Below are 16,773 nucleotides of genomic sequence, written 5' to 3' on the forward strand. Positions count from 1 at the left end.
GTGAATTAAGGTCCAATAAAAGGATTATAACTAAAATACAAGTCCATATTCATAAATTACTGATCATGCATGAAATATACAACTTATTTCATTGATTTAGTCATTAAATACATATTCGGTTTCCTAAACGAGTGAATTTACTAAATATGGTTCGTTTTAGTGTTTTCTATATAAACAATTCTCATAATCTCTGACATAAAATTCCCTCATACCCTAATATACTAATCCCGGCCGTCACATCCTCTAGCATTCTCTTCGGTTTTTGCATTATTGTTGAAGATGCACGCTTAATCGGTTGACTTTGCTTATGCACCGACCTTTGACTTCATATCTTGATCGATCCTTTCACTTTCCAGGTAAGTTGTAAATATAGAAATTGTTCATACATATATTCCCTAGTCAATAACCTTCAATCAATTTTGGTGGTTGAAGAGTGTTGACTGGTCAATTCGCCTTAAACTCGTTAAAGGGCAAAACAGTCAACAAGTTTGACTTAACGTTTTCTCATACTTCTGGTCGGATTCAAAGTTCGTTCCAGAAGACTTTTATTCTCGTAACAAAATTTTAAGGCTACTGACCAAAACCCGGCTTCCGACTCATTGTTCGTATTCTGGTCAGTACCAACTCGCTTAAATGTTTAATTTAACATAACCGGAGTTATAGACATCTGTTTGGATCAATTCCAGAGGAATTAAGTTCGCTCTTACTTATATTATTATATTCCAAAGTTTGAGGTTCTGATTGTTATCTCCTTCAACGTGTTAGTGGACGTCTTGTTTAAATCGTAGTTCGTTTATCATATTTATTAATCACTTACCTTCCATCTAAGGTGAGTTTTATCATTCCCCTATTCTACTAAGTTTTCTAAATGTTCTGGGGACATATGCATATTTCATATTATATATATATATATCTCAAAAATTAGCAAACGTGTAATTGTGTGTGATTAATCAAATATACTGGTTATGTGCATACTTGTTTACGTGAGCATTCGTATTTGGAGAGGTCTAACATATTCCCTTGTATATGGTTCTCATTACTATTTACCCGCGCCCGATTCGCTTGGCAACGGTCTTATTATTACTTGCTCATGGTTGATTACCGGCGCCCGATTCGCTTGACAATGGTTAACTGACACCTTACTTGTTCATGGTTTGATTTACTTACCGCATTTATTACGTTTTGCTTATTTCTTTTATTTATTATATTAACATTATTTTTAGTGTTATAAATTGGTGATAAACTCACTCAACATGTGTTTTTGACAAACTCTGTTTTCTACGCATATGCAGGTTGCTATTGAATTGAAGTTGAAGTATGGACACTTAGAAAGACCTTGGGGTTTTAATGAAGACAAACATGAATTTAAATTTGTTATATATATATTTATTTGAATTATTTTTTTATATTTGGATTTTATGTGTACATTTGAAATAAAATAATTAAATAGATATTGTCACATTTATATTATGATAGTATCTTCGAGCTGTGAGCAATCGGATCACGCCCCGGCATTTCCGCCTTAGGTTGGGGTGTGACAATAAGTGTTAATATTCATTTACTATGATCATATCATCTATAAACAAATATTATTGGTGTTTGTCTAGCTTGTTATTGGGTATGACCCGACTTGGATCATAACGTACTAGCCACGTCAATTGTAATATGTGTCTTGGGCAGACCGAGTCCAACAATTTCCCACTTGCACAAGATACATAGAAGATTAATGCAAGTAGCAAATACCGCCTAACAATGGTTTACTACCCCTAATACGTATGACGAAGTGCCATTCAATAACATCATCCCCTTCAAGTCTCAGATGTCATGTAAAATCCAGAGACATAGAGTGATCATTCTCTGTTGATTTAACTTAGCAGGCCTTAGACATCTTGCTCTTAATGAATAAGAGGGGCAAATCCCCTCTTGACTACGTATGTCTTTCACAATCACCTTTTAGTATACCTGATCTTAGCTTTATGTACCATCATGTTTCAGAGCAGCAAAGAACTAAGTCAAAGTATAATATATGGTGAATATCAAGACCCAATATGTATCTCAGGTCGGAGGATACTATGATATTCGCCTTTACTTAAATTTACTTATGATCAATCACAAAGATTCCATGTAGTAACATTTGAGAGCGGGTCAGTCCAATATTTATATCCCATAAATATCTGTGAACCTTGACAGCAACTTCTTGCTCTATATTCATGCCTTATGAATATCCACCAATCCAAGTTCATAATAGTCTTACCTTCATACTTGTTCCCACAAATATGAACAACTACGGACATTTAGAATAATTAACTTATTCATGGATTTAATGGAACATAACTCAAAACGTCATAATCATAAACCATAATCATATGAATGAGTGAAAATAACAATTGTTCCGATATCCAAATATAAAATAGATCAAATCCAATCACTAGAATATCGAAGTCCTAAGGCACAAGTGTGACTTTCGTGCTTTGGCCTTTCAAGGAGCTTCGTGAGTGGATTCACAATGTTTTGATCGGTGTGAACTTTGCGAACACATATCTTTCCTTTCTCAACTTCATCCCTTATGTAGTTGAATCTCCGCTCAATGTGCCTCGTCTTTTGATGTGCACGAGGTTCTTTGATTTGAGCAATCGCACCCTCGTTGTCACAAAAGATCTCTAGAGGGTCCTGAATGGTACGGACCACCCCTAGGTCGGAAATGAACTTCCTTATCCACGCAGCTTCTTGTGCTGCCAATGAGGAGGCGATGTATTCTGATTCTGTGGTGGATAATGCTACCACATCTTGTTTTGAGCTCTTTCAAGGGACCGCCCCACCATTCATAACGAAAACATATCCCGATTGTGATCGAGAATCATCTCGATTGGTTTGGAAACTCACATCCGTGCAACCCTTTACAACGAGTTCTTCCTCACCAGAACCGTATATTAGAAACATGTCCTTAGTCCTTCAAGGTATTTCAATATACTCTTAACAGCCATCCAATGGCTACTTTCCGGATTTTTTTGGTATCTACTTCTCATGCTCAAGGCGCATGACACATCCGGTCTAGTACATATCATTGCATACATGATGGATCCTATAGCCGATGCGTATGGGATTCCTTTTATTTTCTCTTGCTCGTCCTTTGAGCTTGGACATTGAGATGCACTCAATATCGTTCCTCTTTGAGTAGCTACCAAACCACTCTTAGAGTTCTCCATTTTGAACCTCTTCAAGATTTTGTCAATGTATGTACTTTGGTTTAAACCTATCACCGCCTTGATCTATCCCTATAGATCTTTATTCCCAAAATGTAGGCGGCTTCACCAAGATCTTTGATGGAAAAACAACTCCCAAGCCAGGCTTTTACACCTTCCATGGTTGGAATGTCATTTCCAAATAGTAGTATGTCATCAACATACAATACTAAGAAAGTGATGATGCTCCCACTAGCTTTCTTATACACACAAGCTTCATCAGCGTTCTCGATGAATCCAAATTTCTTAACTTCTTCATCAAAACGGTGATTCCAACTTCTAGATGCTTGTTTCAATCCATAGATTGATTTCTTTAACTTATATACTCTACTAGGATGTTGTGGATCAATAAAACTTTCGGGCTGAACCATATAGACATCTTCTTCAAGATGCCCATTTAGAAAAGCGGTTTTAACATCCATTTGCAAAATCTTATAGTCATAATATGCAGCTATGGCAAATAATATCCTAATAGACTTTAGCAATGCCACGGGAGAGAAAGTCTCATCATAATCAACCCTTGAGTTTGAGTAAAACCTTTTGCTACAAGTCTTATTTAATAAGTATCCAAGTTTCCATGCATTTTGTTTTTTTTCTTGAAAACCCACTTACTTCTAACCGGTTTGGAATTAAGAGGTGGTACAACCAAATCCCATACTTGGTTGTCATGCATGGATTGAATCTCAACATTCATGGCTTCAAGCCATATATATATATATATATAACAAAAAGATAAGCAAAGTATGTATGGTCGTATGGCAAGATATGTATGGTTATGGAACGAAAAGAAGGGACCAGAACCCAATAATATCGAGGTACGTAGGGCACCGGACCCTAATAATATCCAGGTATGTCTGGCACCGGACCCTGATAATATCCAAGGTAAGTAGGGTACCGGACCTTGATAATATCCGAGGTACGTAGGGCACCGGACCATAATAATATCTGAGGTATGTAGGGCACTGGACCCTAATAATATCCGAAGGAAGTAGGGCGAAATGTTCTTTAAAACGTAGAGATAGTATGTATCAATTAAATGAGTTAAAACATGAAGGTATGAAAGGTATGAAAGCATGAAAGTATAAAAAGAAAGAAAGTATGAAAGAATGAATGTACGTATGCAAGTATGTATGAATGAAAGATGAGCATGTTATGTATGTGACATGTATCTCCGGATACATGCAAGTATGTGAATGTAATGTATGTTGCCTGATTAACTAGAAATCACTTAGCGTAGCTGAATTTTAGTATGCACGCAGTCAAATAGGTTAAAGTAGTTGGCTTGGAGAGGCTAACAGCTTGGGATGATTGTTATGATGTTATATTTTATTATGTTTTTATTTTGAAGACAAATATGAGTAATGTTAAGACAAGATCTGTAATGTTTTGTAATGAATGATTGATGTTTTTATGTTTCGCGAAAAGTTTTAATTCACTATGATATGTAGAACTGTGTTTATAAGTAAATCCAACGCCAAAGTAAGACACTTGGATTTGGGGCCTTACACAACGAATCTATAATTATAGTTGCAACACAACCTCCATGGACACCAACATTACACAACATATTTGTAAGTGTTAGCTTTGTTTTTACCCAAACTAGGAGATTAGAACACATTACCACCAAAGCACTAAAATGTTTTAAAGTTAAAGTAGTCAGTTCATTCAAGACATTTTATCAAATACCTTAACTGCATCATAATGTTGTTTATAAAACGAATCATGTATGTGGCTCTTTCAACACAATCTTACTTCACAAACTTTATATAATCAATTTAAAATGAAAATAAACTATTCATGCACATCCTATTATGTTTCGGTTATACATTAGTTACACATACTAAGAGTTCGACCCTATCTCAAAATCACATACAATGGTAAAATTTTCAAGGAATCACAATGCTTGTGTAGTTTATGAATGAACCTAATGTGTGCAAATCATATTTAAGCATAGATCGACAATAAAACTTTACGCTTTCATATCAAATTCATCCCAACAAACCCAAATACCTTGCCATATGTTCGAACTAAATTGTCAATAAAAAAGCAAGATTCAACCAAATTGAACATCAATTAAAATAATACTAAACATCGATTAGCCGTTCGAACCCTAGAGGTCGTGAAACAGAAGAAAAAATCATACCAGTTTGTGCTTGCTGAAATCGAGCGAAGATGGTGATGTTGTGCATGAGTCACCAGAAGAAAAGGAAGGAACGGCGTGGGTATTAGGTCACTTTTTCATTCAGCGATGTGTCAAGTCTGAATCGGTAAGATGGGCACTGAACCATTAAGATCTCACATTTTAACAAAACAAACAATCTAAATCTAAACGAATCAGACGTCGCCTCTTAACAATGTAAATTTTGTTGAGGCAACATAAATTTAAGTGATTGATAATTCAATATTAAAATCCAAAATTTCAAAATAACATCCTTCCTACTAAAATTATAAGTCAGACCTTTTACTTTGGTAGTTTGGTTTGAATTTTAAGCAACCCTATGAATTTTAAAGGGATTTTTACATATTTCTCCTTGCTAACCTTTAAAATTACATATTTCCTCAAAATACAAGTTTTTAATGCAAAATATACAATGCTCTTTAAGCATGGTTTGGGAAGATATGTAATCTCAAAGTTTGGAAAGGGAAAATATGTAAATGCCCCAATTTTAAAAATGTAGCTTCTTCATTGGCTTGCCAATTGAGTTACTTTATTATGGACTGAGGTAACATCTTTTTGGTTGGTACTACGTACTTTCCCATGAATTTAGGTATTTTTTTCATGTGTAGTGCGTGTTAAGCTACCACCGCATCACCACTCCTAGGTGCCAAACACCATTACGCATAAATAACCCGGGGTGTCAAAATAGTGAATGCCCTCAGATCGCAATTCAATAACATGACCCATGGGCTAATTGGGTGGGGGCAAAACTTTTTTCCAGCAAATCACACTCACTTATTCATATTTTTCAAAACAAAAGGATGAAATAATAATGATTATAAAATGATTAACAACTTGATTAAACCATTACACACGTTTGATGGTTTAGTCAGTGAATACTCATTCGCCTACATGGTAGTGACGTGCCAGCAACCACAGGCATGGCCTAAGAGAAACCACAACCAAAAGTCATTTGTTGTTTGGTCAAAAATCACAAACATAATTCTCACTTCATTAAACCCCTTAATTAAGGGTTTACATTTGGTTGACTAGCAACCTGTATCTGAATATAAAAAACTAAAAATAAAAAATTAAATTTGAATTAATTATGTGACAACTATTAATTTGCAAAAATCATCTCATTAACCTAATAAGCAATAATCATTTGAACCTCCCTCTTGAACTAGGTGTAAAGATTCAAACTCCTAGTCTATACAGTTTCAAGGGTCAATTGACCAGCCAAAACAAAACTTCACTCACAGATCAATATATATCATCAATCACCAAAATCTCCATGGATCCTTGTATGGTGGAACATAGCTTTCCGTGGGCGGAAGAAGCCGAAAAGAAGCTACAGTGTTTTCCAGTACAGGACCCATCTGTTTTAAACAAACAACAAACTCCAAGTTAGATCCTCAACTCAGTTAGTTAATATGGTTCTCTCATATGACCAAAAACTGAAAAAGATATACATATATATATAAATAATTACCATGTCCCATTGCTTGTTAAGCGTCGAAGCGTTTAACGAGTATAAAAATCCTGCAAACAAGAAGCTTAGTTTGTTAGCAAAAGGTATGTAACTTGTGGTTTGCAAATTTGCAGAACAACAAACCTATCCAGATTCGTTGCTGTAAGCAAATCATCGTTCTTGTGAAAATCTAAAAGAAAATGGATTTTCGATTGATTTTTTTAATGTAATTCTTGTGAAAACAAATCATCGTTCTTGTGAAAATCTAAAAGACCCATTTACTTATGAACGAGTAGGTTCGGTCCATGTTTTAACATTGATGTCGAAAGTTGTCCACACTATATTTTAGTGCATAAATGATAAAACCTTATGAATCATTTTTATAAAAATTTAAGAATGTTATTAAAATAATATATTTTCTTTATAATATTTGTATGGAAGTGTTTTGGGTCAACCCATGCCAAAACCACCCATTTCGACCCAAACCCTTTTTTGGCCAGGCCATTTTGACACCTCAACTAAAAGAAACTAGTATAAATGGGATCAGACCATCTCGTTCAACAGATGCAGCGAGATAATGCCGAAAGATATTCGAGTCTTGCACCTGCATTTTTATATTACTTCAGCGTATTTTAAATTAGAGCTAATTGGATTTAAGAATACAAAAGCAAAGAAAAAAAAAACATACAGTTTTTGTAGGCGATTTACGAACTAGGTATTCATAGTACCAATAAGGTTCCCCATCGATCTATCATACAACAAGAGCCAAAAGTGAGCAGATAGAGATATGGAAACAAATAGCATAGGCCTTCAAATTTAATGGGTCAACCAACCCGTTTAACTAGAGGTGGCAATATGAGTGGGTTGGGTTGGGTTGGATTTGGGTGATGGGTTTGGGTTTTGGTCAGGATGCGTATGGGTCAGGATGGATTTTTAAAATAGAGGGTTAGGATGGGTATGGGTCAACATGGGTAAAGTTAATCCATGACCCAAGTAAAGGTTAAAATGCAAAAAGTTTCAAAAACCCCTAAAAAAATATTCAAAAAATTTAATAAAAAAAATATAACTAATAACTCAAGATATAAATCAAAAACGCAAAAACTAAAACAACTAAAATGTCTCCCTCGTCGTCCTCGTTCATTATAAAAAAAAAAAATCGGTTTCATCTCGGTTCAGGTTCAGTTTTTTTTCGGTTCATTTTTGCTTTTATTTCGTTTAAAAAATCCCTCAAAAAAATTAATAAAAAAATAATAACTCAAAATATAAATCGAAAACGCAAAAAGTAAAATAACTAAAATGTTTCCCCCGTCTTCCTCGTTCATTAAAAAAAAACTTGGTTTTGTCTCGGTTCAGGTTCGGTTTCTTCAGTTCGGTTTTGATTTTTTCATTTCGGTCGGTTTCGGTATATGTTCGGCTTCAATGATTTCGGTTTCAATTTCTCGGTTTCTATTCGGTTCTGTGGGTTTTGTTTGAAATAAAATTGGATAAAGCTTGTTTTAGTCCTTCTAACCCATAAACAAACCCATTCTAACCTATAAGTCTATAACCAAAAGTCACTAGCATTTTCCCAACCCATCTTGACCTTCTTGCAAAATTCCTTTGATCCATCCTGACTCATCTCAGTACTAACTTAAGCCGAGCCCGGGCACGTTTACACTCTCCTGGCTCGTATTAATTTAAGAGGGCACGAGCTTGCCTTGTTTAGAGTTGTATTTCTAAAGCTCAAGTTCGGCTCGTCGGTGGTTTGTCAAGCTCAACCTAGGCTCGGGCTCGACTAATTTGTTATTTATGATCTATTTAATTTTTTGTATAAATGTTTTTATAACTATTTACATATATATTTATAATTACAATTGTTATAGTTAACATAAAATATACTATTCAATTAGTGTTATCATATGTTTTTTATATAATAATAGTTATTATAAATATATTTTAAATAAAAATTATATAAATAAAAGACCGTTTAGGCTTGCTAGTTGGCTCGAGCTCGATATGTGAAGCTCAGCTCAAGCTTGTTTATTAAATGAGCCTTACTAAAAGCTTAAACTCGGGCTCGAGCCTGAGCTCGTTTAAGCACACACCAATTCGAGTATTAAGGAGCCAATCTCAAGTAGCTCGCGAGCAACTCCACTCGTTTGCATTCCTACTTACATCTAGTGAAAATTACTTAATTTCATTTTCAGAAACATAACAACTCAAGTATGAAGATAAGATACATACCATTTAAAGATAAATTTCTTGGAAGGCACTTCCAATGAAATCAAATATGAGTAAGCATTTAGTTCATCAACTAATGGAGCCATTTTAAGATCTTCATCAGCACTTGATCCTATAAATCACAAACAATTTAAAAACATAAAAAATTAAATGTTTCAAATACATAACTGGCACTACTAACAGTAAATAACTTTTTACCTTCAATTGGGAATACTGTAGCAGCAGCCCCAAATAAAATAATATCCCTTCTAAAGAACCCATTTTTGGTGGTGGGTGTTGAAGATTTACAACAGTAAACCACAAATTTGTTGCTGGGCTTACATATCTTTTGGTTTGATGAAGAAGTTGGTTTAGCTTGGTCCCTGAAGAAGACACATGAAACCCAGATGAGATAATATATATATACATATATATTGTGTATGTATAGAGAGATAGAGAACCTGTAGAGAGAGAGATTGAATATGGGTTGAGAAAGGGAGGGAGATAGTACAGTTTCCATAGCTCATCCACTCCACGCTGAAAAAACAAAAACAAGCAGGGTGAACTAATGGATAGAAAAAGAATTTAGATTTTCTAGTCCTTGTATTTTTAATATTGTTTCATTTAACATCCCTAACAAAAATAAAACACATTTTTTCGATAGTTTTTCTGAAACTGCCTCGGTTGTAAACAACAGTGAAATTTTCTTTTCTTTTTTTTTTTGGAGCGGGGGGGGGGGGGGGGGGGGGGCTCACATTTTCTAAGATGAAAACGGTTAAAATTTACACTAATGCGTAAGAAAAAAACGGGGCGAGACAAGGCCACCCGCGTCCTAAGGTATCCTTCGCCCTTGGTTGTAAACGAATCAAATTCTAGCGGACTATGACTCCACTTGGTTTGATTCTTGAGATAGGATCTACTCATAAACCAATTCAAAGTTTATCCGTCCTTCCAAGTTCCAACTTATATTAATAATCACTTTTGCAGCTTTCAGTTAAAAATCTCAAACAGCTAACTTCGAGCATCAATATCTAATTGATTTTAGTTCCTTTTCGACACAATTTGGTTCGTTTCTCACATCATAAAACAAAAAGCTGGTAAATAATACTTCATGGTAATGCGACTAAGAACATTCCCGATAGCTTTTCTATCTCAATCTCCATAATTATAATAAAAAACACTATATTTTCTTTCTCATATACGATTAAATAATACGTTTTTACATCTTTATTGTTGTGGGTCAATTTTTATGAACCGGGATTCCGAATACTTCGGGATCCCTGACCTCCCCAGGATCCCTGATTTTGACTTTTTCCAAGATCCTGAGTACTAACGGTTTATTTCGATCTTGGCTTTGACTTATTCTTGTAGATGACCATTGGTGACTTAATCAACTAAAAAGACTCGTTAATAACTGAAGAAAAATATATGGAATGGGTCCATAACGGTTAGGAGTAATGACCAAGTTAAAGTCCTATTAATCAGACGGGATCATCGAAGGCAGTTACCTTTATTTATATTGTGTCGATTAGTTATCCTTCCAGGTTACCCATTTGGATAATAATGCAACGGCTATAAGACCAAGTCTTGCTAAATATATGGAGTACTAGTAAAAACACGTGGAGAATGATTTGCAACGATTATTTGAGTGCTCCCCAAGATGAAGACCTAGTAAATAGGCTAGATTTTCGGGATACCAGTTATTTTCCTTCACTACATAATGAGGCTGATGTATGGATTAGAGACACATAATTTTTTAGCACTCACTCTACTGTAACTTAGATGCCATTGCACTCAGTTATCGAGCTATAATCACCTTTTCACCATTAATAAATTGAGGTAGGGGATAATTTTCCCCTCCGAGATTTTTTCTAAGGATCCTCACCAGGATCTAAGGCTTTTCCTCGCTAAATCGCTGTGTCAACCCTTAACTTTTACTGCAATCATTTACCATATTGTTGAAGAACAGTCTACCTCACTTAACAAATTTGTTCGATTATTATTTCGGTAATTTTTGACCAAAACAGTTTGGCGCCCACCATGGTGCAAGTAGTGTTTTTCATCCTTAAATCCATACTAACATTCATCCTAAATCATTACCTTATAAAAATCTACTAGAAAATGGCTTCTCAATCCAAGGCTGCTTCTTCTTCCATGCCGTCCGCCATTTCTAGAGCTGCTCAACCATTTCCTCCTCCGCTTGCTGCCCAGAGAAAGACGACCAACTGCAACACCAACATCTCAAGAGCGGGAGGATCAAGTGCCATGGCTCCACCTGCAACAAGGCTTCCCACCGGCGTGCCAGCACAAAGATCCGGGTCTCCCAATACGAGACCTGCTCTTATGTATAACGATGATATATTTGATATTTTAATGCAGATGAAGGAACACATGGAAACTCAGAAGAAAAACAATAACTCTGTCATGAGAGAGCTCCGGGATATCCAGGCACAAGGAAAGAAGTCGGCTAAGGAATCCTTCACTCTGTTGCAGCCTAGAGACTTGAACTTTGAGGCGTCAGGATCCCAAGGGAATCGTTATGATGATTTCCTACCCATGCAGCTAGCACCAAGAACAAGTGATCCCTTTCTGAATACGAGAAGTGCTATCACTAGAGATTCAGTCATTGTTCTAGGATCCTCATCCAGGAATCCCGACACTGATAACTTTAATAACAATTATGATATACTTGAGACTAACCTTGATGCTTCGCAAGATTCCGGTATTAGTCCAATGGTGCAGAAGGAATTGCAAAAACTCAAGGCGTTGATATCTAGCGTTCCTGGGATAGTCCAGCCGATCCCAGAAGTGTCTCCAAGCAGTCACAGGATCTCAAGATTTGCCCCCCCCCCCAATATGTGATGCTGAGATCCCGAAACGTATCCAAACTCCCAGCATGAAGCTATATGATGGAACCACAGATCCCGAAGAACATGACGCCCAATACCGCGAGAGAATAGAGATCAACCCCATAACTCAGAATCTCAATAAAGCCTATTTATGCAAAGGCTTTGGTTCAACCTTAACTGGAGCCGCCTTAAAATGGCTCTTGAATTCAATCTTATTCTCATTAGGTTAACTTATTTAATAATCAGTTTTATTCTAGCAGAAGCTTCGAAGGTTAACAAGTGATCTGTATAGGTTAAACCAAAGTGACAATGGATCCCTCATGGATTATGTCAGCAAGTTCAGCAGGGAAGCCTTGGGCATCCATGATCTCGATATAGCAACTGCGGTGCAAGCATTCAAGATGGGATTAAAAAAGGACAGCTTTTTCTACGAGGATCTCATTATGAATCCTTGCAGGAATCTGGACGAATCAAGGAATAGGGCCATGATGTTCATCATATTAGAAGAAAGAAAAGAGGATCCAATAAAGGCTGGATAGTTCCAACAGCTACAACCACCCGAACAGGAAGTCGGATTCCCTATCATCCAAACCGTATTCAAGAAATGATTGGGTCAATATAGTGGATGATGATGAAACTTATCCTAATTTATGTGAGTATTGTTTTTAGTTTGATATTCCTGGACTAATGTGTGTTATGTAGGATCTAGGTGAAAAGGCAAGATTGACACACAAGAATGAGAAAAATGCCATCTGGAAAGACAAATCCAAGTGGTGCGCTTTTCATGAAGATTTTGGCAATGTGACGAGATATTTCATTGCTCTGAGAAGGGAAATTAGTTATCTACTCAGCAAGGATCACTTAATGGAACTGCTGGGAAAGAAGAACAGAAGTAGGGATCCACCTCCAGGTGCTCGAATCGTGAATGTTATATCATGAGGCACAGATATATGTGGTAACTCCTACTCAAAGGCCAAAAAGAATGCTAAAATAGCTAAAACAGAAAGGCCGGAGGGACCGACCAAGACAATGACCTTGCCTAAGGAAACCGGAGTCCTATTCGATGATGAAGACCGGAATAACATTCAGGATCCTCATCATGACGGTTTGGTTATAACCCTTTATGTTGCTAATTGTTTTGTATGCATGATTCTAGTGGACAACGAAAGCTCAGTAAATATCATCCAGTTGGAAACCCTGAAGAGAATGAACATTCCCGAATCCGAGATTGTAACGAAATCTTTAGTCTTGGTGGGATTCAGTGGTGAAGCCAAGAGTTCCAAGGGAGAGATCACGTTTCCTTTTTATGTGGATGGAGTAAATTCAATTCATAAGTATTGAGTTATTGATGCATTAACCTCTTTTAATATTATCTTGGGCAGACCCTGGATCCACGATATGAATGCGGTCCCCTCTACCTACCACCAGCGTATTAAGATGCCGACGCCTTGGGGGATTGTTAAGATTCAAGGTGATCAGCAAAAAGCTAAAGACTGTTATGTCTCGTCAATGAAACCAATAGCAAAGAAAACACAGGCATAGCAATTAAATAACAAAACACTTGATGTCCTGGAAGCTGTAGAACAAGAAGTCGAAGAAGTACAAGTAGATGATCAAGATTCCGTCATCAAAGTGTTGATAGGAACCGTGATTCCCGAAGATATTGAAGAACAGTTGATCAAGTTCCTCAAAAGCAAAGTCTCTACTTTTGCATGGAAACATGAGGATACGACAGGTATTTCTGAAAATGTTATTACTCATAAATTAGGTTTGGACAAAAGTTTCAGACCGATTCCATAGAAGAGGAGGAAGTTTGCACCAGAAAGGAATGCCATTATACAAGAGGAAGGTAAAAGACTGCCGAAAGCTAGATGATCAGGGAAGTAAAGTTCCCAAGATGGTTGGACACTGGTGGTTACAGAAGAAAAATGCAAAGTGAAGAACCTTTGTAGATTACACTGACCTTAACAAAGCTTGCCCCAAGGATCCTTTCCCCTTGCCACATATAGACTCAATGGTGGATGTGGCAGTAGGACATGAGATGCTAACATTCATGGATGCTCCTTCAGGATTCCAACAAATCCAAATGGAACTTTCGGATTAAAAGGCACAATATTCATGACCCGACAGGTATATATTGCTATACAACTATGCCTTTTGGCTTAAAAAATGCAGGTGCAACGTGTCAAAGACTAGTCAATATAATGCTCAAAGAGAAACTGGGGACACCATGGAAGTCTATGTTGATGATATGGTGGCGAAGTCAAAAAAAGCGGGGGATCACCTTCAGGATCTTCAAGAAGCCTTTGATATCCTTGACAAATACAACTTGAAGTTGTACCCGTCCAAGTGCCACTTCAGAGTGGAGGCATGCAAGTTTTTTGGGATACATGGTTAATAAAATGGGGATAGAAGTGAGTCCAGAGTAGATCAAAGCCATCGTGAACCTGAAAGCACCTCTCAACGTGAAGGATTCAGAGATTAACCGGCAGAATCGCATCCCTGAATAGGTTTATCTCAAGATCCTTGGAAAGGTGCAAAAAGTTCTATGAGATCCTAAAAAATAACAAGAAGTTTGAATGGGGACAGAGGCATGGGAAGGCGCTAGAAGTCTTAAAATAATATCTTTCGTCAGCACCTTTACTCATGAAGCCTGAAGACGATGAGCCGCTATTTCTCTACATGGAGGTATCCTGAGATACCGTTAGTGCTGTGTTAGTTAAGGATCACGAAGGACAACAACTTCCTATATACTATGTAAAAGTCTACTTGATGTTGAATCTAGGTACTCCCATCTGGAGAAATTAATTTAGCTTTGGTTATGGCCTCCACTAAGTTAATACATTATTTTTAGACACATACCATTTTTGTTAAAACTAATTATCCTATTAAAAGTGTTTTGAGAAAACTTGAATGTCTGGTAGGATAGCTAAATGGTCTGTAAAATTGAACGCTTATGATCTTGTTTATAAGCCTATGACAGCAATCAAATCCCAAACTTTAGCATACTTTGTGACTGATTTCAGTAGTGATATCCAGCAGGAAGCTGATAGGGAAGTTCAACAACTAGACCAGGATATGGATAAGTGAATATTATTTACTGTTAAGGCCTTAAATTTCAGGAGGACAGGCTTAGGAATCATCCTGAAATTGACGTAGGGGGACATAATACCCCAAACAATCATATGTGATTTCCAAGCCACCAACAATGAAGCTGAGTATGAAGCTTTAATGGCTAGCCTTCAACTATCTATGGATTTAGAAATTAGAAGTATTCATGTATTTATGGATTCCCTATTGCTTGACAATCACTTCAACGGCTCCTATGTAGTCAGAAGTGAGAAACTAACCGAATATCTCCATATAGTTAAAATTCTGGCAGAGAAATTCGATTCCTTTTTTATTAAACAGGTACCCAGAGAGGAAAATGCTGAAGCGAATGCTTTGGAGAATCTTGGATCGACATTTAGGATCCCGACAGAAATAAAGATTCCGATTATACATATCCTGAACCCGGCTACAAATACACTATGTACATGGTAAAAAGGATGTAATAGAAGACGCTACTAAGTAGGATCCCCAAATCATTGAAGTAATGAACACAGAAGATGCTAACAAGTTCCCTGAGTATGGGAATCCTAAAGCCTTTCGTATCTAGGTATCTCGGTTTGTTATTTTAAATGATATCCTCTAGAAAAGGTCTCTTGCAGGTCTATACTTGAGATGCCTAGTTGATCCTAAAACCCAAGAAGTTTTGAAAGATATCCTTGAAGGTGACTGTGGGAATCACACTAGAGGTTGTCGTTCCTTGTTCTCTAAGATCCTCAGGATTGGTTATTACTGGCCAACCATGAGGAAGGATGAAATGATCTATACCCAAAAGTGTGATGCTTGCCACAGACACAACAACATTCTTCATCAACCGCCTGAACCTATCCATCTGATCGTATCTCCATGGTCTTTTATGAAGTGGGGAATGGATATTGTGGGTAAATTACCGAAGGCTCTAGGAGGAAAGGCTTTCATGTTGGCAATGACAAATTAGTTTTCCAAATGGATTGGGGCTGAAGCATTTGCCCAAGTTAGAGAACATGAAGTGATATCTTTCATCAAGAGAAATATCCTGCCACGATTTAGGATCCATGCCGAGATAATCTGTGACAATGGGTCTCAATTCATTGGCAAGAGAACCACCGACTTTTGTGCTACGTGGGCATAAAAATGATCATTTCCATGCCGGTACACCCTCAAGCCAATGGACAAGCGGAATCTAAAAAACAATATCATCAACAATTTGAAGAAGTAGCTAGAGAAAAAGAAAGGGAAATGGGCCGAAGAGCTACCGTTTGTATTATGGGTAGATTTAACTAAATCAAGGAATACTACCGGTCAAACTGCTTTCTCTTTAGTGTTCGGAACCGAAGAGACGATCCTGACTGAAATGGTGATTCTTATTGCCAGATCCTGCCTCTAGAATAATGGGACCAACAATCAGGACATTGCCGATGATCTTGACGTGGTGGATGAACTCCAAGATTCTGCAAGGATTCGTATGGTAACAAACCAACAAAGGATCACCAAGTCCTACAATAAGAACATTAGGATCGGAAGATTATAAGTGGGAGATCTAGTACTGAGTGTTAGGGATCGGATTTTCAGTATCCTAAGCAAAGGATATGTTCAGGATAACTTCAGGACATAGTATCTTGCCAAGCAACAGGTATCTTTGATATATCGTTATACTAACAGTTCAACCGTCTTTCTTTGGTGTTTACCAGGTCATACAACTTCACATGATCTCCTAAAGATTCGGACCACTAAGCAACTGTTATACATGGGACTTTTTGGTATCCT

General features: G+C 36.9%; 1 protein-coding gene across 1 annotated transcript; it reads right to left on the bottom strand.

Annotated features, from left to right (window-relative positions):
- Positions 1 to 6,411: 6,411 nt before the first annotated feature.
- Positions 6,412 to 9,015, bottom strand: LOC143536574 (psbP domain-containing protein 5, chloroplastic-like). The gene is made up of 5 exons (XM_077030526.1): positions 8,956 to 9,015; positions 7,560 to 7,619; positions 7,421 to 7,475; positions 6,893 to 6,942; positions 6,412 to 6,779 (listed from the first exon to the last, which is right to left on the bottom strand). Exons 1-5 carry the CDS (start codon positions 9,013 to 9,015, stop codon positions 6,681 to 6,683), a joined length of 324 nt encoding a protein of 107 aa, XP_076886641.1. The 3' UTR covers positions 6,412 to 6,680.
- Between the last annotated feature and the right edge of the window lie 7,758 nt (positions 9,016 to 16,773).

Source organism: Bidens hawaiensis, unplaced genomic scaffold (assembly GCF_021521415.1).
Source record: "Bidens hawaiensis isolate Kalapana, Puna unplaced genomic scaffold, B.hawaiensis_p1.1 tig00010817_1, whole genome shotgun sequence".
Classification (NCBI taxonomy): Eukaryota; Viridiplantae; Streptophyta; class Magnoliopsida; order Asterales; family Asteraceae; genus Bidens; species Bidens hawaiensis.

What these genes read in the sequence shown, in the direction of transcription:
- LOC143536574 (XM_077030526.1), bottom strand. Translation starts at nt 9,015, where the DNA reads ATGCAAACGAGTGGAGTTGCTCGCGAGCTACTTGAGATTGGCTCCTTA. An exon ending in GTAAATCGCCTACAAAAACT is followed by an intron (nt 7,476 to 7,559) that starts GTATGTTTTTTT and finishes ATAAAAATGCAG; the next exon opens with GTGCAAGACTCGAATATCTT. An exon ending in TGCATCTGTTGAACGAGATG is followed by an intron (nt 6,943 to 7,420) that starts GTCTGATCCCAT and finishes TCTTGTTTGCAG; the next exon opens with GATTTTTATACTCGTTAAAC.